The sequence below is a fragment of the Brassica rapa genome, chromosome A09 (genome assembly GCF_000309985.2).
Source record: "Brassica rapa cultivar Chiifu-401-42 chromosome A09, CAAS_Brap_v3.01, whole genome shotgun sequence".
NCBI lineage: Eukaryota > Viridiplantae > Streptophyta > Magnoliopsida > Brassicales > Brassicaceae > Brassica > Brassica rapa.
In genome coordinates, this window is record NC_024803.2 from 10,676,487 (window position 1) to 10,702,391 (window position 25,905).

Consider the following 25,905-nt stretch of genomic DNA (forward strand, 5'->3'; position numbering starts at 1 on the left):
TGAAACTGCTTTTTTAAATGACTCATAAATGTTACACGAACATCTGGTCCGTGGAAGCTCGGGAAGACGTTGTATCTCCAGCTCCGAGAAGAAGACGCCATAAAAAATCAAAAGGGTAACTAAGACTTTGATGATGACAACATAATCAAATAGTTCAAGCTATATGAGTTATGGACAAGTCAGTATATTAGCAGAGCAAACGCGTAATGAGAGGAGAACTTTCTCTTGTTTGAAAAAGGTCGGTCATTGTTAGGGATGGATGGTCTTAGTAGTATTGACTGAGTCCAGTTCAAACAACATAAGAAAACTTTGATAACAACTCTAGGTAAATGGAACCATTTCCATATAAAAGGGGTTCTGCTTAAAAAAAAAGAGTATCTTCACTTTTTCATTTGTAAGTTAATACAAGCATATGCCGGCTCTTACCCATAGCAACATAGGCATTTGACATGGATTCATGGGTCCATAATTTTTTGGTTGTTTTTATTAAAAACAAAACAATAAAAAAATCTATACCCTCACCATTAGTTTTAGGATACTTTTTTTATTTGTTTAGGGTCTTAAAGCTCAAATTAAAAGAAATACAATGAATAAAAAATATAGAAAATATTTATAAAAATGTTCATATTTGGTGTTTTGTCTAGGGCTTAAGACGGCATATCAATGGCCACTGGGTCAAAATCACGTGAAGGAATTCAAAACCTCTTGACTTTATTTTTCACTACAACCCGCATGAATTGTGATTTGTACAATCATTTTTCCAGCGGTGACTACACTTCCAAATTCTTCCGTTTGACTAGCTGTGATCCAACCATTTATTATTTTCCGTGTCTTGACTCTTTCTTTCTACTTGCCGACACACATATATGTGTTTTTAATCTAGTTCCCAAAGACATCTTCACATTAAAAAAAGCAATCATTCGTCTACTGAACTTGATGTAAAAAAAGCAAGCACTACTTGTAGTAGTACCATATGTTTCCTGGTTTTTCGAAGTTGTGATAGGACATGTAATTGTTTGTATTCTTATAATTGGTCAAGTTCACTAAAGTCTGGTTACTCTAAAACTACATGGAGTGATTAATTGAGCGATTGTTTTTAATGGTTTATGTTTAAACAATAGCTGACGGACTTCGGGATCTCATCTCCTCCACATAAAATTACTATGTCGTGTAGAACATTCTTATACAGTATAAGTAAGGCCATTGAGCTAGGAAACGGTAACGTATTGAACGTGTAAAGCTGCTTATAACGTCCCACATCGATAAATGTAGGGTTGGGTTATGTTGTTTATATACAGTAGCGTCGAAAGGTTTGGTATCGACATTATATTAACAGATCATCTGTAGTAAAGCCTATTACCCCCGAAGCCTGGCCGTGTCCTTTTTTGTACAGTCGAAATTTGATTTTTTTTGCAACTGTTTCATACCTCAATTGTGACCATCCGATTTCCACATTGATACTTTTATGGGTTCCGTTAAGGAGATGGAGAAAGTTAAAAACCAGCATTTGATGATTGTCATTATTGTTTTGAAATGTGTATCCTCTGTTTAACTTCAAACCCCTCATTCAGACTGTTTATTGGATTGTTAGTTTCCGTGAACTTGTTATGTGGTTTGAGAACTTATATAACCTCTCTAGGTTTCTAGAGGGTATGAGCCAAAACTTTCAATATGAATTTTTGTTGTGATATGGAATTCTTGTCCGAGAGATGAGGCAATAAAGGATTGGTTTGGTGCTTATGTGTCTTGCAAATCATTGAGCTCTTCAGTTGAAAAGATCCTGAGACTCAGTTTTCTAGATTAGACGGTGACCAGAAGGTTTTTTTGGAACTCGTTAACAACAACGGGTTCATTCACAAGAACGGTTTCAAGATGGTCTAGTAGATCCTTGGCTTGACAAGAACGGTTGCTACACCAAAGCACTTTTTTCACTGCCTAGTACAATTTGGTATTAGTTTATTGAAGGAAGATAAACGACGGCGTATCTGGAATTAGCTCATTTACTGGAGAAACGACGGCGTATCAGGTATATGAAGCTGTTTATTTCTTCCCACATCGTTAACTAACAGAGAAGTTCTGATGTTTATATAACGAAGCTAAGAAGGCATAGGACACGACCTTACTTGAACAGGATCTGTTCTATAGGCTCGTACCTCTGTATCCTTGATTTCTAAGGAGACATGTCCCTAAACCTGGTTGATGAATCATGGCCGTGCGATCTGAGTGTGATTAACGGCTACGATTCTCTCCTATGAGTCTCTGCGCTGTAGAGGATCGCTATCCGGTTTGGCCTTGCCCTCTCCGGGGTGGTTGCACGGTTGTCTGACAGGCCCTTCTTTTTTTTTGCCTTTCTACTTTCTGTTTCTTCACCTATATGGCTTTTGCTACTGCAAAAACAAACCCTGTCGTTGAGTTCAATTAGTCGTCGTAGTCTTCTCCTCCAACTAAAACTTCTTTTCTCCGACCATGAATCGTTCTGATCTTTGACCTAGCGTAATGTATATTGATAGTTTCGACGAATTTATGTGACTTACAGAACCTCTATACGTTTCTAGTATATGTATTTGTGTTGGATGAGGCAATGAATGCTCTACTCCTTGCCCATGTTTTCTCTGCAACTAATGCGTAATGCTACTTTGAGGATTGAGCTATTGCTCTAAAGCTGAAATGGGGCAGTTAAGGGGTAGCTGGGAGATGGTTCCTCAAGAATTAATTATGACGCTTTGCGGATTGAGCTAATAGCCAACTTTGGGACAGATGTGAGAAAAAAAAAAAACATCTTAGTTATATAAACTCCTCTTACGAATCACAGATGCAGGAATGATTTAACTTGAAAATTATATAGTAAACAATAAAGGCCCTACAACGATGACACTAATTAGTAGATCCAAAGTCATACTAGAAAAAAAAACCTGTCTCGTGATCAACGATTTCGTATTCTGGAACAAACCAGAAACTCTTAAAGAATGGAACATCTAATGATATTTGTGTATCTGTAGCAAGATCAAACACACCACAGTTAGTTGTTCTGTTACGACGATCACTACTTGGGAAAATATCTTCTTCATCACCACCGAAACAGATTGTATCACCCTTGATTCCCCAACCATTAATACCTTTGATTGGTGCTTTTATTGTGACTCCATGACCAAATATCAACATCTCACCTCCAAGAGAATAGACTCTCTCCCAGTTACCATTATCTAAATTCATCTTGTAGACGTTAAAAGAACGGTTCAATACCTCATTTACATACCTATTGTTTACTCCTTTGAAGGTCACAACGATCAAAAGCTCCCCTGAGCTCGTTATCACTACACTCTTAGGATGCGAATCATCGATGTGAAACGGATGGTTATGATACGGGTTTCCTTGGACGAGCAAATCTCCAGACAAATCAAGAATCTCGATGCACCTATCGAACGTGTACACATAAAGCTTGCCATCTTTATACGTCAGGTACGCACATTCTATGCGTTCATGACACAACCACGTAACGTCTCCTTTCTTGCATGAGAACAAGCAGCCTTGTTTGGAACTGCAAGCTACAACATAATCCCTCGTTCTCTCGTTTATCCAAAGACTGTTGAAAGTTAAACTTGATTTGGATCACATTTTGGGCTAATAATTTACTAATCATTTTAGCCCAAACTTAACTCAATATCTAGAATTATCCTCCACCTCCATAAGATAAAAATCTAGATATTCTCATAGAATTATCTAGATAATTAGGATAAAAAAATCTTAGATATTATGCTAGAATTCTCTAGATTTAGGATTAAAATATGTAAGATATTTTGTACTTTGGAGGCTATAAATACTTCCACTCCCCATCATTTTGTATCATCAAGAAATAATCCAAGTTTGTAATAAGTAATAAAAATCCTCTTCTAAGTTATAAAATCTTTCTTCTTCACACAAAACACTTTCTCTTCAAACACTTAAACACTTTCTCCATCTTTATAAAGTTTTTCATTCCAACAAAGTGGTATCAGAGCTACAAGTTCCCTTTGAAGATGGCAAATAGTGGTGTTCCCCTCCAAGTTCCATTGCTCACTAAGAGCAACTATGACAATTGGAGTCTTAGGATGATGGCTATCTTAGGAGCACATGATGTGTGGGAGATAGTCGAGAAAGGCTTCAATGAACCGGAGAATGATGGTGGTCTATCTCAAACTCAAAAAGATGGTTTGAGAGATTCAAGGAAGAGAGACAAGAAGGCTCTCTGTCTAATCTATCAAGGATTAGATGAAGATACATTTGAGAAGGTTGCTGGTGCAAAGACGTCCAAAGAAGCATGGGACAAGCTTCGGACATCTTACAAGGGAGCGGAACAAGTTAAGAAGGTACGACTTCAAACTCTAAGAGGAGAATTTGAAGCATTACAAATGAAGGAAGGAGAACTCATCTCAGATTACTTCTCAAGAGTCTTGACGGTTACTAATAACCTAAAAAGAAATGGTGAGAAGTTAGATGAGGTGAGAATCATGGAGAAAGTTCTTAGATCATTGGATTCGAAATTCGAGCACATTGTTACGGTGATTGAAGAGACAAAAGACTTGGAGACTATGACGATGGAGCAACTTCTTGGATCACTACAAGCTTATGAAGAAAAGAAGAAGAAGAAAGAAGATATTGTGGAGCAAGTTCTCAAGATGAGAATTGATCACAAGGAAGAAAGTGGCCGAAGCAATCCAAGACGTGGTGGCGGTCATTTCCGAGGACGAGGTCGTGGTGTAAATGGACGAGGTTGGAGACCATATGAAGACAACTTCAACCAAAGAGGAGAGAATTCATCAAGAGGTCGTGGAAGAGGATACCCAAAATCAAGGTACGATAAATCAAACATCAAATGCTATAGTTGCGGAAAGTTTGGACATTATGCTTCTGAGTGCAAAACTCCAAACAACAATAGAGTGGAAGAGAAGTCCAACTATGTTGAAGAACGGCACAAGGAAGAAGATATACTATTGATGGCTTACAAGAAGGATGAACCAAATGAGGTTCACAAGTGGTACCTTGATAGTGGTGCAAGCAACCACATGTGTGGAAATAAAAGCATGTTCGTGGAGCTTGATGAATCGGTGAAAACCAATGTGGCTTTGGGAGATGAATCGAAGATGGAGGTGAAAGGTAAAGGAAATATTCTCATCCGCTTGAAGAATGGAGATCATCAATTCATTTCCAATGTTTACTACATTCCAAGCATGAAGACCAACATCTTGAGCCTAGGACAACTCTTAGAGAAAGGTTATGACATTCGACTAAAGGATAATAGCCTTTCTTTAAGAGATAATGCAAATAATCTCATCACAAAGGTGCCGATGTCAAGTAATAGAATGTTTGTCCTAAACATTCAAAATGACATTGCACGATGTCTCAAGATGTGCTACAAGGAGGAATCTTGGCTTTGGCATCTTCGATTTGGGCATCTCAACTTTGGAGGCTTAGAGCTACTTTCCAAGAAAGAAATGGTGAAAGGCTTACCTTGCATCAATCATCCAAATCAAGTGTGTGAAGGTTGCTTACTTGGAAAGCAATTCAAGATGAGTTTTCCAAAGGAGTCGGAGACAAGAGCAAGAAAGCCACTAGAACTCATACATACAGATGTATGTGGTCCGATCAAACCAAGTTCACTTGGTAAGAGTAACTACTTCCTTCTCTTTATCGATGACTTTTCAAGAAAAACATGGGTTTACTTTTTGAAACAAAAATCAGAAGTGTTTGAAATTTTCAAAAAGTTCAAAGCCCATGTTGAGAAGGAAAGTGGTCTTAAGATCAAGTCCATGAGATCGGATCGAGGAGGAGAATTCATGTCCAAGGAGTTTCTGAAGTATTGTGAAGATAATGGAATTCGAAGACAATTGACGGTGCCAAGAACCCCTCAACAAAATGGAGTTGCGGAAAGAAAGAATAGGACAATACTTGAGATGGCAAGAAGCATGCTCAAGAGTAAGAAGCTACCAAAGGAGTTGTGGGCAGAAGCAGTTGCTTGTGCGGTTTATATATCAAACCGTTCGCCTACAAAGAGTGTTTTAGAAAAGACACCACAAGAAGCTTGGAGCGGAAGGAAGCCCGGAGTCTCACATCTAAGAGTCTTTGGAAGCATTGCTCATGCTCACGTTCCAGACGAGAAGCGGAGCAAACTAGATGATAAAAGTGAGAAGTATATCTTCATTGGGTATGACGCTAACTCCAAAGGCTACAAGCTCTACAATCCTGAAACAAAGAAGACAATCATTAGTAGGAATGTCATCTTTGATGAAGAAGGAGAATGGGATTGGAGATCAAATAATGAAGACTACAACTTCTTTCCATCCTTTGAAGAAGAGAATGTGGAGCAACCGAGAGAAGATCCAGCTACACCACCAACTTCACCAACAACAAGTTCTCAAGGAGATGAAAGCTCAAGTGAAAGGACTCCACGTTTTAGAAGTCTACAAGATATCTACGAGGTAACCGAAAATCAAGACAATCTTACTCTATTTTGTCTATTTGCGGATTGCGAACCTATGAACTTTGAAGAAGCCCAAGAAAAGAAGTCATGGAGAAGTGCAATGGATGAGGAAATCAATTCGATTCAAAAGAATGATACATGGGAGTTAGCTTCACTTCCAAATGGACACAAGGCAATTGGTGTGAAGTGGGTGTACAAGGCAAAGAAGAACTCTAAAGGAGAAGTTGAAAGGTACAAGGCAAGATTGGTGGCAAAAGGCTATAGTCAAAGAGCCGGGATCGACTATGATGAGGTATTTGCTCCAGTTGCTCGCTTAGAAACGGTTAGACTAATTATTTCATTGGCAGCCCAAAAAGTTGGAGGATACATCAAATGGATGTAAAATCAGCCTTCTTAAATGGAGACCTTGAAGAAGAAGTCTACATTGAGCAACCACAAGGCTACATAGTCAAAGGAGAAGAAGACAAAGTCTTAAGGCTGAAGAAGGCGCTTTATGGATTAAAGCAAGCACCAAGAGCATGGAACACTCGGATTGATAAGTACTTCAAGGAGAAAGACTTCATCAAGTGTCCATATGAGCATGCACTTTATATCAAAACTCAAAACAATGATATATTGATTGCATGCTTATATGTTGATGACTTGATATTCACTGGCAACAATCCGATTATGTTTGAAGACTTCAAGATGGAGATGACAAAGGAGTTCGAGATGACCGACATTGGATTAATGTCATACTACCTTGGCATTGAAGTAAAGCAAGAAGAAAATGGAATCTTCATTACTCAAGAAGGCTATGCAAAAGAGGTGCTTAAGAAGTTCAAGATGAATGACTCAAATCCAGTTTGCACGCCAATGGAATGTGGAGTCAAGTTGTCAAAGGAAGAAGAAGGAGAGAGTGTGGATCCAACACTCTTTAAGAGTTTGGTTGGAAGCTTACGATATCTAACGTGCACAAGGCCCGACATCCTACACGCAGTTGGAGTTGTTAGTCGATACATGGAGCATCCAACAACAACTCATTTCAAGGCAGCTAAGAGGATCCTACGCTATATCAAAGGTACAATCAACTTTGGCTTGTACTACTTTATCTCTGAAGATTACAGGCTTGTTGGATATAGCGATAGCGATTGGGGTGGAGACGTAGATGACCGGAAAAGCACAAGTGGCTTCGTGTTTTTCATTGGAGAAACCGCTTTCACATGGATGTCAAAGAAGCAACCAATAGTCACCCTTTCTACTTGTGAAGCGGAGTATGTGGCAGCTACTTCATGTGTTTGCCATGCTATTTGGTTAAGAAACTTGCTAATGGAATTGAGCCTACCACAAGAGGAGCCAACAAAGATATTTGTGGATAACAAGTCGGCAATAGCATTGGCGAAGAATCCAGTCTTCCATGACCGGAGTAAGCACATCGATACTCGTTATCACTACATTCGAGAATGTATTACCAGGATGGATGTGCAGTTGGAGTATGTGAAGACAAATGATCAAGTAGCTGATATCTTCACCAAGCCACTCAAGCGAGAAAACTTCATCAAGATGAGGAGCTTACTAGGAGTAACCAAATCAAGTTTAAGAGGGGGTGTTGAAAGTTAAACTTGATTTGGATCACATTTTGGGCTAATAATTTACTAATCATTTTAGCCCAAACTTAACTCAATATCTAGAATTATCCTCCACCTCCATAAGATAAAAATCTAGATATTCTCATAGAATTATCTAGATAATTAGGATAAAAAAATCTTAGATATTATGCTAGAATTCTCTAGATTTAGGATTAAAATATGTAAGATATTTTGTACTTTGGAGGCTATAAATACTTCCACTCCCCATCATTTTGTATCATCAAGAAATAATCCAAGTTTGTAATAAGTAATAAAAATCCTCTTCTAAGTTATAAAATCTTTCTTCTTCACACAAAACACTTTCTCTTCAAACACTTAAACACTTTCTCCATCTTTATAAAGTTTTTCATTCCAACAAAGACAAGAAGAAGAGTTTTCGATGGCAAGACGCGGACACTCAGTAAGATTGATCCTCTCGCGAGCAAACACGTTCTGAAGATATAGATTCAGACCAGCACGTCCAACAAGGAGCCAGTTGCTGCAACTAGCCATAACATGGGTTTTAAGTAAGTCAAGTTCGGGATGTCCGATCTCGTAAATATTGTCTTCTCCTGGGTCAAACTGTAGAATCAAATACTCTTTGTCTAGATACTGAAAACTTGCGTGATTCATTCAATAAGAAAAGAGGGCTTTATATAGCCTTTACAAATAACTAGAATCCTAAAATAACTGCAAAGAAACAGCGTACTGCTACAACTACTTTGACCGAAACAACAGGTCATTATTGAACACTACTTGAAACTAACGTGTGCCGCAAGACTCGTTCCAAAACCCATCTTCTTCCTTGTTCCTTACTTCTCGGTGTTACTACTTCCAACAAACCCTCCCTAAGCTAAACTTGGTTCACAAGTTTCAGCTTATCTTCACTAGAACACACTCCAAGCTTGCTTCTTAAGTCTTCAAAGGTTTCCCGCTTCAATGCCTTCGTAAATATATCGGCTACTTGCTCAGTTGTTCCACAATGCTCCAAGCTGATAACTCCCTTGTTCACAAGATCCCTCAGAAAGTGAAATCTCACACCAATGTGTTTGCATCTCCCGTGGAAGACAGGGTTCTTGGAAAGTTTGATAGTTGACGTGTTGTCGCAGAGAATCACCGTGCTTCCCTCCCCATTATAACCAATCTCTTCAAGGACCCTTTTGTACCATATCACCTGACACGCGCAGACTGATGCAGCTACATACTCAGCTTCGGTGGTGGAAAGAGTAACTATAGGCTGCTTCTTGGAAAGCCAAGCCACAGCAGCTCCATCCATAAGAAATACATAACCGGATGTACTCTTTCTGCTATCAACGTCGCCTGCAAAGTCACTATCAGTGTAGACAGCTAACTCTCCTGTTCCCCCTCTCTTGTACCAGATACCAAAATTAACCGTACCCCTCAAGTATCTCAAAACTCTCTTAGCAGCTTGCATATGAAGTGTTGTAGGTTTAGACATGTAGCGGCTCAGTAAACTTACAGAGAATTGCAGGTCTGGTCTTGTGATCGTGATGTACATGAGACTTCCTACTATTTGCTTGTAGAAAGTTTCATCTACTAGCTCTCCTCCATCGTCAAGATCCAGCTTGCTTCCAGGTGTTATTGGGTTGCAAACAGAGTTGCAATTCTCCATGTCGAAACGCCTCAACACCTCAAGAGCATATTGCGCCTGAGATATGTGAATGCCAAGTGATGTCTGCAGCACTTCTATTCCAAGAAAATACCTCATCTTCCCGAGATCAGTCATGTCAAACTCCTTCTTCATCGACTGCTTGAACTCTTCAATCATCTCCATGTCTCCTCCTGTGTATATTAGATCATCTACATATACACTGACATAAAGGGAATTACCGTGCTTGTTCGTTTTGATAAAGAAGGTCTCTTCATTCTCAGACTTCTCAAAACCACTCTTGACAAAGTACTCTTCGATTCTACTGAACCAGGCCCTTGGTGCCTGCTTTAACCCATACAGCGCCTTGTGGAGTTTGTAGACCTTATCTTCTTCACCTCTGACCACATATCCTTTTGGTTGCTGAATGTACACAACCTCTTCAAGAACTCCATGCAGGAAAGCCGACTTAACGTCCAGTTGATAGATGTCCCAAGCCTTCCTTGCAGCGGTAGCTATGATGGTCCTTATGGTGTCCATTCGAGCGACAGGAGCATACACTTCGGTGTAGTCGATGCCATGCTCCTGAGAGTAACCCTTAGCTACCAGGCGAGCCTTGTATTTGCTCACTTCTCCAACTTCATTGAACTTTGTCTTGTATATCCACTTGACGCCGATACACTTTGCTCCTTTAGGCAGCTCTGTAAGTTCCCAGGTTCCATTTCTCTCAATGGCTCTTATCTCTTCATTCATAGCTTCTTTCCACTTGAGACTCTTCTCTGCTTCTTCAAATGAAAACGGATCAGATGAGTTTACCTCCACCATGTTGACGACTTCTTCGTCTTCTTCTACTTCACTTCCAGTGATGTAATCACTCAAGTAGCGAGGAGGTCTTGTTACACGACCCTCCCTGGTTCTTCCTGCTTGCTCTGTTTCCTCTGTAACCTCTGCAGGTTGCTCATTAACTCGCTCTCTGCCATCTTCTCCTTCACTATCACTCTCTTCCCAGATGTGATCATCATCGTTCCAGGTTAGCTCAACCTCAGTGTTGTCTTGATCTTCCTCCCAGTTCCAACCTTTTGTTTCTTCAAACACCACATCCTTGCTTACTATTATCTTCTTAGTCATCGGGTTGTATAACCTGTAACCCTTTGATTCATCAGAGAAGCCAAGCATTACACAAGTGAGACTCTTGTCGTCAAGCTTCCCGCGCTTCTCGTCTGGAATGTGAGCATGCGCCAAGCTTCCCCACACTCTGAAATGCTTCACACTTGGTTTGATACCGCTCCATGCTTCTTGTGGAGTTACATCTTTCACGGAATGAGTTGGGCATCGGTTTAAGATGTAGAAAGTCCAGTTAACAGCTTCAGCCCAAAATATCTTTGGAACCTTCCTCATTGACAGCATGGATCGAACCATGTTCATCACCGTGCGGTTCTTCCGCTCTGCTACCCCGTTCTGTTGCGGAGTGTACGCCGTGGTTAGCTGCCTTCTGACTCCTTCCTCCTTACAAAATGCGGAGAACTCGTTCGATGTGTACTCTCCTCCTCGATCGGTTCTCAGACATTTGATCTTCTTGCTTGTCTTAGTTTCCACCAGCTTCTTGAACATCTTAAAATGCTCAAAAGCTTCTGATTTCTCCTTCAGAAAGTAAGCCCACCCCTTTCGGCTATGGTCATCTATAAAGCACAGGACATATCTCTTCCCACTGGTAGTCATGGGACTGATCGGACCACATATGTCGGAGTGAATGAGCTCTAGGACTTCTTTTGCTCTCCACGTGCTCTTCTTAGGTATGGGGTTCCTCGACTGCTTTCCCACCAAGCAATCTGTACACGTGAATTGTTGAGCATCAAAACAAGGAAGATCACATACCATTTCCTTGCTCTGCAGTGTCTTCATCCCACTGAAACTGAGCTGACCATACCGTTCATGCCATATCTTTGCTGTGTCTTCTGTGGTAGTCTGCAGGCATCTCTGTTGTCTGAGCTCTCCATCACCGGTTTGATCTACTATCATGAACATTCGGTTCCTGCTCATCTTGCTCTCTGCAATCAACCCGCGCTCTTCATGATACATCTTGCAGACACCTTTCTGTATGATGATGGTTACATCTTTCTCTTGCATCTGTCCAAGACTCAGCAAGTTGTTCTTGAGCTCAGGAATGTAATACACATCACTAACCGTGTATGTCGTGTTGTTTAAGACCAGCTTTACATTTCCTTTGCCCACAACTTCTAGTCTCTTGTCATTTCCCAATTTGACAGAATGCTTGAAGTTTGTGTTCAGACTTGTGAACAGCTCTTGATCACCACTCATGTGGTTGGAGCAACCGGAGTCAAGAAACCAAGCTTTCCTTCTCTTGTCTCCTTGCTCCCCTGTCTGTGTTACCATCGCCATCTCCATATCTTCTTCAGTCTCCTCTTCAATGTACGCCATCAACAGCATCTCTTCTTCCTCATCAGCATAGTTTGCTTCTTCTTCTTCCCACTTTGGGCACTCACTCTTGAAATGCCCAAGACGGTGACACTTGTAACATTCTACAGTGCTCTTGTCTCTGAATGTTGTTCTGCCACGTCCTCGGCTCCTGCCTCTACCGTAGGAACCCCTTCCTCTGGTTTCAGTGCCTCTGCCTTGTGTTACCTTTAACACATGATCTTCACCTTTGTCTGACTTCCTGAACTTTTGCTCATGCACCATCAATGAGCTCTGCAGTTCCTCAAGAGATATGGTCTCGGTGTCCTTCGATTCCTCTATCGAGACCACAACGTACATGAATTTCTCACTGAGCGTTCTGAGGATTTTCTCAACCACCTTTGAGTCCATCATCACCTCACCATTGCTCCTCATTTGGTTAGTCACACTCAGTACCCGAGTGAAGTATTCTTCTACACACTCAGCTTCATTCATCTCGAGAAGCTCAAAGTCTCTTCTTAGCTTCTGCAGTAGAGACCTCTTTACTCGAGCGTTTCCACCAAACTTTGACTTCATCGAGTCCCATATGATCTTGGAGGACCTCCTGTCCAGGATCTGCTCAAACGTCACCCTATCAATGCTTTGATAGAGGTAATGTTTCACCTTGTGATCATTAGTCTTGACAGTCTCGAGCTGTGCACTCTGCTCCGCCGTCAGGACCGTGGTGGCTCTTGGCTCTTCAAGCCCCGTCTCAATCACCTCCCATAGTCCCTTGGCTCGGAAGAAGTTCTCCATGACTTCGCTCCAATGATCCCAGTGGCCATCGAACTGAGGTAACTTCATCTTATCATCACCCATCTCTCTTCTCTCTTTTGCTGTTTTTCTTTCTCAAGTGTTTAATATCTAACGGAGCTCTGATACCAATTTGTAGAATCAAATACTCTTTGTCTAGATACTGAAAACTTGCGTGATTCATTCAATAAGAAAAGAGGGCTTTATATAGCCTTTACAAATAACTAGAATCCTAAAATAACTGCAAAGAAACAGCGTACTGCTACAACTACTTTGACCGAAACAACAGGTCATTATTGAACACTACTTGAAACTAACGTGTGCCGCAAGACTCGTTCCAAAACCCATCTTCTTCCTTGTTCCTTACTTCTCGGTGTTACTACTTCCAACACGAACAACAACGTAGAGGCTTCGTCGAGTAAAATTCGCCATGGATACGCAGTTGGCACACAGGTGGTCGAAACGGAATACCAGTCTGAACAAACGGTTCTCGATCTATAAAAGTCTTTAGAGATTATTAAGCGTCCGAAGATCGATCGCAAAAGATCGGGACATAACTTGGACCAATCGGAACGAGTTTCAGACATTGTCGTCCCTTCCAATCAATCCGGTTTCTGGGACTATATAAGGGGTTTTGGTTTTGAACACAAAAGAATTAGATATAGATACTCAATTTTTTTAAAAATATATACGTATCTATTGTTAACATAGATTAAAATTAAATTTTTGATTAAAATACTCAATTTTTTTTAGTAAAAAAAATAAATTATTTATCTTAATTTATTTTACTTAAATTAAAATTTCTATTGGTAAGTTTTTTTTAAAAAAATATTATATAATTTAAATTATTGCTGAATCAAAAGGAGATAATTTACTGAATTTCACTAAATTAAATAGTAATAAATAGAAGGATTTATGTTTAAAAAAAAAAAATAGAAGGAGTTAAGTTAAAAACGCTTCTCTCTCCTTTTCCTCTGTTCTCTCTCTTGAATCTTTCACAGAGAAGAAGTTGAGGAGGAGAAGCGTTGCGGTTGCGCTGGTTCTTTTCCGGCGTCTCATCGACCGTGGTTTGGGCCCTTCCGGCGTCGCATCTTCTCTAGATGGTCGGCCAGCTTTTGGATCTGGAGTCCGTGCCTTCTTCTCCGGCGTAGGACTTCCAGCTCAAGTCTATCTGGTTACGGTTTCATCCGGCCGGATCTCGGTCTCCGGCGTTGCATCTATCTTCGGTGAACGACCTGCTTTTGCTTCTGGCGCCCTCACCTTCTTCTCGGTGTTGGACGGCCGGCTTTTGTCTCCGTGTCACTCTCCTTCTTGGTCGTGACGGTGGCCTTTTATCGGGTTTTCCCGATTATGGTTTAGATCTACGGTTCTGTGGTTTCCTTGGTCCTATTGATTCTCTTACCTTTCATTCGTTGAGGGATCGATTGATGTCGATAGTGTTTATCGAAGCGTAGATCCTCTGAGCGTCTTGGAATTCAGCGAAGAACGTTCTGGATGAACGGTTCTTCTCCGGTGAGGCTCCATTCGTCGGAGTTTCTTCCAGCCGCTTCCGTTTCGCTGGAGGATGACAGCTCTCCATCGTCTTGACGCGTGTCCATTGGATGCTGGGCAACTGAACACGTAGTGGACGTGGTTGGTTTTCTTCCTCGACGGGTTTCCTTTCGGTTGGGCTGTTGGCCCAAGATGTTGTTATGTTTGGGTCTGTTCGGTGGGCCTTTGTTTGTGTTTTCTTTGGGTTTGGTTCGGTTGGGTTAAGACCCATTAATAAAAATTCCAGATGGAAAAAAAAGAAAGAGTTAAAAGGAAAAGGTGATAATGGTTAGTCTGACGACGACAATGAGGCGGCTGGGAATCATCACCGTCGTCACTCCGACGCTAATCTCTTCGACGGCGGCTTTCTCCAGAAACCTGACGTTACCATCTCCCCTCCGCAATCACGGCCTTACCAATTCCATTCGTCTCCTCAAATCCCGAAGCCTCCTCTCCTCCTTGTCATGTTTCTCTTCTTCTTCTTCGGCAGCTTATCTTCCCGCACTCGACGAGTTCCCATCAACTAAAGGTGAGTACTTTGATTCATGGGCTTGCTCGAATCCGGATTTTGGGTTGATTTCGCTGAGAAATGTAGTAACTTTCGATGATTAATAGCTTCTGTAGCAATGAGAGATGATAACAAGAAGGTGATCTTGAAGGGTATGAGCTACGCTTCGCTCCAAGTGCGTTTCTTCATCTAATTTGTTTGAGTTCGAACAAAATTTACATGTTCTTTGAATTTGGAATTGAGTAAATTTCTACTTGTAGGAATGGGTTGAATCGCATGGGTTTCGACCCGGACAAGCTATGATGCTGTGGAAGAGACTATACAAGGATAACATATGGGCAGAAAATGCTGATCAGCTCCAAGGTTTTTGTCTACTGTTATGTCTCTGCTCAGATGGTTTTTGTTGTTTCAGCAATGCTGATTCATTCCCATTCTTATAGGCCTGAACAAAGATTTCAAGAGAATGATTAGTGAGCATGCCGAGTTTGGGGCATTATCTTTCAAGGATGTTCGTTCGGCTTCAGATGGAACTAGGAAGGTGAATAAATGGTCGAAAACAAGTATTTCGAATTACTGATTGTTATATCTCAGTGAGCTTGTGGGGATTGATTCATAGCTCGCAGGATGTTGCAGATTCTGTTCACGTTGGATGATGGGCTTGTGATCGAGACAGTTGTTATACCTTGTGATCGTGGCAGGACAACTGTTTGTGTTTCGAGCCAAGTGGGTTGTGCCATGAATTGTCAGTTCTGCTACACCGGCAGGTAAATAGCCAGAACTGCTTACTCGGCTTTAGATCCTGGTGTAATGTTTCTAGCTTTTCTGCTTTTTCGCAGGATGGGTTTGAAAAGAAATCTCACTGCTGCTGAGATAGTTGAGCAGGCTGTTTACGCAAGGCGGTTGCTTTCCCATGAAGTTGGGTCAATAACAAATGTTGTGTTTATGGTATGCATGAAACCACACACTTGTCTCGCAGTTAAGGTCTTCAGTTTCTTATGGTATGTGTGCTTTTTAGGGAATGGGAGAGCCATTTCACAATATTGACAATGTCATCAAAGCTGCAAACATAATGGTAGATGAGAATGGACTTCACTTTAGTCCACGCAAGGTCACAGTCTCCACCAGTGGCCTTGTTCCTCAGCTAAAGCGTTTCCTTCGTGAATGTAATTGCGCTTTGGCAGTCAGTCTTAATGCAACAACCGATGAGGTTTTTCTTCAACTCTTGTCATCATTGCCTGATCTATGATCTTACCTCATTGAAATTGAACCTTGCAGGTTAGAAACTGGATTATGCCGATCAACAGGAAATACAAGTTATCTTTGCTCCTTGAGACGCTCAGAGAAGAACTCAGTTCAAGGCACAAGTACAAAGTGTTGTTCGAATACGTGATGCTCGCTGGAGTGAATGACAGGTAACATCCTTGTTGAGCTTTAATTCTGAAACCATCATGAACTAGAAGCTCTCTAATTGTTGCAGCATGGAAGATGCAAAGAGGCTAGTGGAGCTTGTGCAGGGAATCCCATGCAAGATTAACCTTATTCAGTTCAACCCACATAGTGGTTCTCAGTTCATACAGACCGATGAAGACAAGATGATCAAGTTCCGTAATGTTCTGGCTGAAGGAGGCTGCACTGTTTTAATGCGGTTTAGCCGAGGCAACGATCAAATGGCAGCGTGCGGGCAGCTTGGCATGCTTGGTGCTATTCAAGCACCAGTGATGAGGGTGCCTGAGCAGTTCCGCACCGCTCTAAAAGCATCTGTTTGATCAGTCAGAAGATTAGAGCAAAAGATGTACTCTCCATGTTGTGAAATAACATTGATTAGATTTCAACAAGTTTTCTTCAGAGGTTCTTTAACAATTTTAAATATCAATTTTAAATTTTTTTTTCTTCAGACGTTTTTAACAATATTAACTTCCAGAAAAGTAAGGAACTACAGTGATGAGATCGCCTATACAAACAAAATTAAAACTCTGTTAGAGCGGTGAGCCATCTCTTGACTTGGATGCTCCATTGTCATCAGATGGGTCGTTGTGGCGATCAGTCTGGTCACTGACACAGAAAAGATTGATGAGTGTGTTTCGGATTTCGGTTCTCAGAGCAGAGGCTTCGTCAGGTTTGAACCACTTCTTGTCGAACTGAATGAATCGAAGCACACAAGTTAATACAAGGCTAAATGATTTGGTACTAGGAATAGAGTGTGAGACCACTCACCATTCCAAGGTCTTTCCTTTTCAGCCTTTGAGGAGCCTCTTCAATGAACCGCTTGATGAAGAAGAGAACAAACGGACCACAGTCAAAATCATTCTTCTGTTGTGGAACCTGTTGCACAAAGAGAATACCTTAAAGACGTATTGATATGATCCTCTTCTGTTGTCAAATTTTCACAAGGAAAGATGGGACTATTAAAGGTAAGAGACCTGACCTTTATATCAGCTTCGTTAATCCTGCGCGGGAGGTTTCTCCATAGTTTCTCTGAGATAGGTAGATTTGATGAATAATCATCATCCTGATTCAAAAAGTTCCATTCATCTTTTAGAAACCTGCACAATGTTAACATATATGCCTCTCCATTAACGTGTTGTAACCATATATGCATAAAAACCACAAACATGTGAAACGATAAAGCTCCTGGTGGGTTCCATACCTTTTTACATTCTCAACAATTGATCTTTTCGGATGAACTCCTAATGAATCAAGGTGAAGTATGGTCAATCCGGATTCATCTTCCTTGTCAGGAATGCAAACTATTATAAGGCTCCAATGGACACTGAGACATGGTATACGAATCATGGTGAATACATAGATTAACTGAAATTTTATAAAAAAACAGTCTAAAGATTTTGATTTTGTTTTCATCAAGTTGTAAAACTTACTCCTCATGTATTGGTATAAATATATATGCCTTACGGAATAAATCAATACCCTTCCACCACCGCCTGAGCTTCAGAAAAGAGGCAGCCTTGTCATTTCCCTATTTTATTGAAATGAAAAAGTCAATAATTTAAAAATGTAACAAGAGATTAAACTGTGAATCATTCAAACAGAACACAGTGCACTAGACAACCATTGATCACCTTGTTTGTGACAGCGTCACTGAGCTTCTTGTAGAAATAGGTGTTAAAGAAGTGACAATAGTTAGATACCTGCTGCTCCTGCAAGAACCTACCCAAAGAAAAAGGGATAGTGCAAACATTAACTTTTTTTGCATAAACTCGTTATACACTTATTTAATGAAAAATGATTGCAAGTACAATACAAGACACCTGATGTAGAAATTCATGACTGGAGAGTTTAGAAATTCTTGAGGTGCAAGGCATTCAAGATCTTTAAGACAAACTTGAACAAAGTGTGGATCATCACTGGATCACCAGACGAAGTCAACAGAAGAAACATTATCGAGAGTGATGAAGTGAAGAGAAACATCAGAGAGAGTTATGGTAAGTAAGAATCAATCTTGAATTCATTCAAAAGAAAAAAAGAATTAATCTTGAGAAAAATTTACCTTGATGGGTAGCATATATCTTCCTGTAAGCTGCATGGTTCATCAAATACTAGATTATGTTAAAGCTGTAACTGAAACTTAATGAAGATAAACAGAGAAGGTTTACCCTTCAGGCAGTTCAACTGTTTGATCTGCCACCGTTGAAGGCTGAGGTTCTTCTTCGTCTATGTTAATCACTGAATCATCTGCTTTCTACAGTTTTTTTTTTCAGAGAATGTTATCAGTAAGTTGGAAGCACAGACAAGTAGCAATGCTGGAGTATATTTCTTGAGGGCTATAATAATTGCGCACAAAAATGCAATATATGATGCGAGCAGTAAGCGATAAATACCTTACGGCGCTTTGAACTCTGTGATGGATACTCTTCCCAAGACCACTCCCTGCAAGAGAAAGAAGTTGAGAGGAATACACAACCATTGGAATCCAAGCATCAACACACACTAGTATCAAAAACCAGTTGGAAAAAGGAGAAAAGAAACATACTTAGGAGTTTCATGTCCATTGGAGTCGTCATCATCATCATCAAGAAGGGAGTAAGTGCAAGACTCCTTGTACTTTTTCCTCCCATAAGATCCCTTGGATTTGTGATTCCCTGTCTGCTTTTCTTCCACTGCCTTTGACAAAATCCGCCATTCATTCTTCTGCCTTGTCACGATCTTTTTCTCCGCCTTGGGTTTCACACTTGCACACCCCAAATCTTCTAGTTCTTTACAAAACGCTTTCGTTGACTGAGTATTATCCGGCTGTTGAACACATATATCACAAAGTTGCATCATGAAGCAGCCATCAAAAACAGTGTAAATAGCATAATAGTGAAGAATCTCCATACTTTGGGTTTACTGAAAACAGCAGCAAATGTAGACCGTGAGACTTCTTTTGATTCCGTATTACTTTGTCTAGAGGCTTCTGTTGAAGCTGCATTCCCTCGCGTAAACACATCTGAACCTATGTGAAACCCAAATTGGGAGATCAATCCTCCAGAAACCATAAAGAATAAAACTTTGAGACTTCACTAGTGAGAAGATAACAGTCCCAAGCAAGGGTCCTAATAGTTACTTGAGCTTAACCAAACTTGTCGGAAACAAACAATCTCTAACATTGTCTAAAGATGGAACAAGATACCTGAGGTACTCGCATGCATGAGCTTCGAACTTCTGTCCGCATCCTGCAAAAGTCAAAGACTCATATAACATAACCATCTCTAACAATAAAAAGATAAAGTTTTGACCACACCCCAACATCGACAAGGATCCAAAAAAAAAAGACAAGACAAGAAAAAAGAAATCAAACTAGTTGTAGTGAGAATGCGAACCATATTGGAGAGATGTAACACCCGGCGCTGCTTCTCGGCTTCGAGGCTAGCGATATTGAGACGGATCTTCTCACCATTGTCGGGTAGACCCGGACCTAATTTGACAAGGTGCGATTTGTTACGCTCCAGCTGCTCGTCTAGCGCGTGATCGGTTAGGTTTCGGTGGCAGTCCATCTGATCGCCGGGGAGAGGATTTTGGGTGTTGACAATCACCAACTCCGGCACTTGATGCTCCTTTCCGCCGCCGCCGTCGTCTTCCAGCACCGAGTTCCAGTCAATCGTAAAAGCTTTCTTGTCTGAAGAATCCGACTCTTTTTCTACTTCATGCTTCCCCTTCGTCATTCCCAAACCGAGTTTTTTTTTTCCTTTTATTAATCGCACATTGTCTTTGGTTCAGAATCTTCACTCAGTTTTCTTTTTCCGGCCTCTCACCATTCCCAAATAATTTTTTTTTATTTTTTACTTTTTAAAAAAAGTTTTTGGCATTTTGAGAGCAATTATTTCGTGAAAAATTACATTTTAGATCATTTGTGTTACTTGGCATATTTTTACCAACAGACATGTCTGCAAAATTCCTATAATATCCTTGAATAGCTTTAAGGTAACAAAAAAAAACTAACTAAAATGATCTGCCACAGTAACAAACAAAAATGATCTGCCACCAAACCCAAACACAGACTCTTGAAGTAAGGCTAAGCAACTGTCTAGATTTTAAGTAGCTTATTACGAGGGTTAATTTACATCTATCAGCGAAATTAAACTAGACCAAAGTTGAAAATTTTGAAAATCAGTTAAGGGTGGGTATATACACCCTTTCTTATTTATTGGATAACAACATAGAGAATGATGGTTTTGTACTAGCTAGTAGTAAGAATTCAGATTCATGTAGAGAATTGAGAAACACATTTTTTCCCCGGCCGGAACTTGACTAAGCAAAAACCACACCGCTACTTGAAGTATCGTAGCAGAAGACGAGACACATAGTTTCGTCTTCATGAGACTCCTCAATAAGGTTTAAGTAAATCATGGGCGTCATCAACTACAAGGTAAAGTAAACAGAAAACAAAAATCGCCAGACACCAACCAAGTGTTGGTTCCAGGAAGAAGACAATAGCTAAACACAAACTAGTGTAGACGAATAAAATAGTTACCAACACATGACATGTACTAGGGTTGAAGCAAAGTTTTAACCAATTTTCTTTTAAAAGTGTATATAAGGAGTTTTCTTAAGTTCAGCATCAGATAAATTGAGCATTGTTAGAATTCAAACTCCCATCCCATAGCACATGCTTTTTTTTACTGTGTGCACAGCCATAGAACCGACACTGGTGCCAACTCATTCTGGTGTAAATTATCTGTTTTATTATCCTGGTAAAGTTATTGTTGCTGTGAAAAATGTAAGCTGGGAATGAAGATGTTAGGAGTTTCCTAATAGAATATCGTATCAAACCATGTAGATCAGATTAGGGAGCTCCAAAAGTCTACCACCATCGTAGTTATTACTAATGACTCCAGTCCAGCAACTCTGTAAACTAAGCTGAAGGTTCAGTAGGAAACTGATTATGGAACTATCAAAGAAAAATATGTCTAGGAAACAGAATCTGTTAGTGATTGAGATTGAATCAATTCTTCAAAAAGCAAAGACGTTTTTACTATCTAAATAAAATGTAAGATTAACTTACTTCTTTTGCGTAAGGAAATTGTTTGCGAAAAGAAAGCACAACATCACCAGGTGAAACAGGACAAGTGATCAGTTCACTGAGATTGGATGCAAGGTCTACAAGGATAGTCTCAAGAGCATCTATGTAAAAGGAATTAAATGGTTTGACTAGAGGTTAAAGAAGTTCTGATCATATCAGAGAAGTTAAGCAAGTGAAGGACATTCATAACTGAATGGAAATGTAGAAGCGTCAAACTGCATTGGGGGTAAAGAACAAGTAAGGTTTACTTGTGTCTTTGGAGCATCACAAAGAAGCAAGTGAAATATTTATCTCGGCATAGCAGAGAATTGCTACTCACGTACCAGCATTCACAGCTTGATTGAAGAATGCAAATAAATCAGAATGAGGTACTGATTGGGTTTGAGAAAAAACGTGATGCGAACACCAAGTCTGGTGTGATCCGCCTACAGGTATAGGTGTTAGGGGATGGCATAGCAGAGAAGAGATATCAGGGCTCTAGAGTAGATGACTTTTGGCCGAACTGCTTGAGCTACAGTTGTATACAGAATCAGTCTAGCAAGGTTAACAGTTGGATGATTGGTTCTATTGGTTGTAATGGTGGTACAAATAGGAGTTCACAGCAATTCTGATACAGAAGGATTTTGGACAAGGTTAAGCAAATATAATTGTTTCGAAAGTCATTCTAGCGAGGTGGAGTTAGGTGGCATGTTCTAGTGGATCAACATGATGCTTTAATTTTTAGAAAATTGACTATATGTACAATCTCAGGTTTGAATTTAAAACTAACAAATTGTTGGTTGAGATGATTTTGCAGGTATGAATCAAGAATTTCTTCTGGTTAAAGCATGTGTGATTCATGGACCTATTGCAAATGATTCAAGGAAGTTTGTTTCTAACGTTAGTGTACATGACGAGAAACAAATGGTTAACATAAGAATCAAGTTGCAGGAGGAAAGTTCAAGTTTCTCAATCACTTTAACATGCCGATGAACATTGGATGAACTTGAGAGATCGCCATTGATTGACACTCAAAGATCTTCAAAAGAGGAATTGAACTCTCTTTAGTTTAACAAATACTTATTGTTAAGTAGTCTCCGTCTACCCACATACCACGTGTCCTGCATGATATTATTCATAGTCAATAGAGTATACTATTTTGCTATAATTAGTAGGGTGTTTCTTTAATGTATTATCCATGTTTACTTATTTATTAATCCTCAAGCATTACAATATGTTTTCGTAGACACTTATATCACTAGAATGATTTTTAGAAACTTTAGAAAAATAAATTGGTCCATATAAATATATATTATATTTTTTATTAGACTAACTTTAAAATTGATTAGCAGTGTACAAAAGAATAGTCTCAATTATTTTCTTAAATAAAAGCTATCGAATTACATAATATGATTGACATATATATGACAATTAATGATTATAAATAATACATATTTGATAACAATTTTCGTATCCTTCTCTTTTTTGTTTTATTTTATATTTTAAAATAAAATATAAAATAACAAAATATATTTTTATTCTTTTTTTAAACAATCACATTAAGCATATAATAACAAAATTTTAAAATTTTCTTATATGTTATATTTAATTTTTTAAAACGACTATAAATTATAAAAAATGGTAAAAGTCCCACATTGAAAATTTTGTGATCAATGGTTTAACTTTGTTTTGTTCAAGCAAAATACAAATGATCATATTTTTTTTTTGTCAAATGATCATAAATCATATGAATATGAAGTCTTATTAATAAATAAATATATATATATACACATACATATTAATATAATTTAAATTAAAATATATACAATATAAAAATATATAAATATGTTAATTTCAAAATTTCAAAATTTGCATTGAAAAATTATTAAGATCTTAATATTTAATTTTGAAATTTTTATTAAAAATCACACATTAAATTTTTTGTGATTAACAATTTAAATTTTTTTTACAGCAAATATACAAATGTTAATAAAATTATATGAGTAGGAAGTGTTAATAATAAATATTTATATTAAAATAATCTTTATATATATGTCAATATCACCAAAGTTTAATTATATACCATATAAAATAAATAAAATGATTGTTTTGATTTATTTACCAAAAATATGATTGTAAATAAACAAAATGTATTGGTTTTGATTTATGTGTTTACTCTAATGTATATACTTTTATGTATACAAATTATTTTTTAAATAGGTGGTTTCTAATATGTTATTTGATCATGCCAATCCCAAAAATACAATTCTTCAAATCAAAGTTAGTTTTAATATTGGAAGCACTATATATATATTAATTCATTCAGATTAAATAATTTTGTATTGATTTTTATTCCTAAAAAAGCTTTTAATAAAATATCATGATAAGATTCCTATCACCTCTTTTTGAGTTTGTTAGAAAAATGATAAATTTAATTTTTTGTATAATATTTTTTCTCCCTAGTACCCTCTCTAGTTATTATAATTGTAAGATTGAGAGATTTTAACTATTTATTATAAGTTTTCTGGTTTATCATTTAATAAATCTAACAGTTTTTAGATTATACATAGTTTACATATATTAGAATGGTAAAGTATTACATATATTTTTATCGGTATACACTTACGTAACTAAACCCTTAAAACGTAGGTTAATAAAATAAATAATTTGTTTTTATTTTAGAATTAGATTATTTTTTGACCAAACTTGTGAATATATACTAAACAAATATTTATATTTCGAGTCTGCGATTATATTTTATAACAACTTGATATATTAGATTTGAACACTAACCTATGAACAGAGTTTGCCGGTGATTTTCTTCAAAAATTTGATTCTTAGATATGTATATGGAGTAGAACTAATTTTTAAAGATTTCCAACTTTTTAAATTGATACTTATGTAATGCACCAAATTCACATAAGAAGTTAAAAAAAAAGAAACAAAACTCATATCAGTAAAATAGGAACGAGAACAAAAACATAATTTTATATAGGTAAAAAATAAAATCACTTATAGAGAGTAAATAGTAAATAAATCGAGAGAAGAAACATAATTCCCTTTCGTCTTTTTACAATCGACATTGCATATCTAGTGTTGGTGTTTGTGTCTGCCGTAAAACTTAATTTTCTTTTGTGCATATGAAGTCTTAAAAATAATTTAAATGAGTTGTAATACGTTAACTCTTCAATAACGATGATACATTTAAGAGATCAATATTTGTATTCGTCATTTTACAATCGATAAATATTGTATTGCTGCAAAATGTTAAAACCATTTAATAATTAAATATTAGTATTTTGCTATATTGATTAGGCTGGTTTTTTAAAGTATTATCCATATGTATGTAATCTTGTAATTTTCCAAATGAGACCGACACTTGTATAGGTTTGGAATTGGAAGGTGAGTCAAAACCATTCCGCTTGACCCAACGTATAAGTTCGATTTTTTTCGATCCGTAAATCCAGTTCATATAACCCATTAAACATTGTCAAAAAAAAAAACCCCATTAAACATATTATACAGTTGGCCCGTGCATAAAAACCAAAACCCGACCCAAAATAAAAATATCAGATCAGGTTCGGATCCAGCAAATAACCCAATCGGGTTACATTTCAGATATCAGGTTTGGTTCGAATTTACCCGATAACCGAAATGTAACTCAAACTAAACCAAAATATATAATTATAGTTATGTATACATACACCACATATTTTACGGACTACGAGTTTTTGAATTTTGGCTTATCATCATTATTAAGTATTTTATGTTATAAACTTCATGCTGTTTTTCTTCTATTTGATATGCACTGAATACTTTTTAATTCAATTTAAGTATTAAATTTTCTATATTTAAAACTTTTTAATCTATCTTATTAAAACTCAAGTACAAAATTGGAGTGTTTGGAGACTTGAATAGGACTTTTAAAAATTTGGAGTGTTTGGAAACTTGGATTACAGTCTTTTAAAAAAAATATTTTTGTTTGAAAACAAGGATAGTAGTATTAAGAAAAAAAGTAATAGGCTTATTTTTTTAAAAAAAATTGAAAGTTATCTAGACTACTTTTAAAATATACCAAAATGGGTCAATCTAATTTCCTAAAAAAAATTTTCTAAACTAACCATAAAACAAAATTTAAACTTTATATACATATTTCAAATCAAAATAATAATTCAAATTTGATTTATATCAAAAATTGATTCAAAATATACATATATTCAAAAATGGATTTTTACTAAACTATTTTTCAATAACCATTATAAAAAAATATTGTCAATATATATAAGAAAAATATAATACAAAGCCCAATTTGAAATACCAACTCAAATTATGGTTTCCATATTTCATATTAAGTTTTAAAAATATAATATATGTAATTATTTATATGATGGTATGTATAAAATACTATTAATTATATGATTACTTATATGATGGTACATATAAAATACGATTAATTATATGATGATAAAATACGATATATAATAATGACTA

At 37.8% G+C, this 25,905-nt stretch overlaps 3 protein-coding genes and 1 non-coding gene across 5 annotated transcripts; 2 read left to right on the plus strand and 2 right to left on the minus strand.

Annotated features, from left to right (window-relative positions):
* The first annotated feature begins 2,113 nt into the window (after positions 1-2,113).
* Positions 2,114-2,332, plus strand: LOC117128793. The gene has a single exon (XR_004452183.1). It is a non-coding gene; the product is annotated as a small nucleolar RNA U3 (small nucleolar RNA).
* A 566-nt stretch (positions 2,333-2,898) lies between these two features.
* On the minus strand, positions 2,899-3,834 carry LOC103838557 (putative F-box protein At2g33200). The gene is made up of 2 exons (XM_009115003.2): positions 3,822-3,834; positions 2,899-3,545 (listed from the first exon to the last, which is right to left on the minus strand). The coding sequence occupies exons 1-2, from the start codon at positions 3,832-3,834 to the stop codon at positions 2,899-2,901; spliced, it is 660 nt and encodes a 219-aa protein (XP_009113251.2).
* Positions 3,835-14,646: 10,812 nt separating this feature from the next.
* LOC103838515 (dual-specificity RNA methyltransferase RlmN) lies at positions 14,647-16,808 on the plus strand. Of its 2 annotated transcripts, none has more exons than XM_009114970.3 (9): positions 14,647-14,939; positions 15,023-15,093; positions 15,179-15,281; positions 15,359-15,456; positions 15,552-15,682; positions 15,755-15,863; positions 15,934-16,125; positions 16,194-16,330; positions 16,396-16,808. In XM_009114970.3, the coding sequence occupies exons 1-9, from the start codon at positions 14,696-14,698 to the stop codon at positions 16,682-16,684; spliced, it is 1,374 nt and encodes a 457-aa protein (XP_009113218.1). In that variant the 5' UTR covers positions 14,647-14,695; the 3' UTR covers positions 16,685-16,808. The 2 variants fall into 2 exon arrangements, with proteins under 2 accessions (XP_009113218.1, XP_009113219.1); XM_009114971.3 differs by having other exon boundaries at positions 14,648-14,939; positions 15,026-15,093.
* Positions 16,721-20,275, minus strand: LOC103838514 (ubiquitin-like-specific protease 1D). Its single transcript, XM_009114969.3, has 14 exons — positions 19,736-20,275; positions 19,546-19,588; positions 19,253-19,368; positions 18,907-19,166; positions 18,755-18,803; positions 18,530-18,615; positions 18,424-18,453; positions 18,185-18,280; positions 17,996-18,083; positions 17,795-17,892; positions 17,566-17,688; positions 17,344-17,461; positions 17,133-17,240; positions 16,721-17,056 (listed from the first exon to the last, which is right to left on the minus strand). Exons 1-14 carry the CDS (start codon positions 20,075-20,077, stop codon positions 16,895-16,897), a joined length of 1,719 nt encoding a protein of 572 aa, XP_009113217.1. The 5' UTR covers positions 20,078-20,275; the 3' UTR covers positions 16,721-16,894.
* Positions 20,276-25,905: the final 5,630 nt, after the last annotated feature.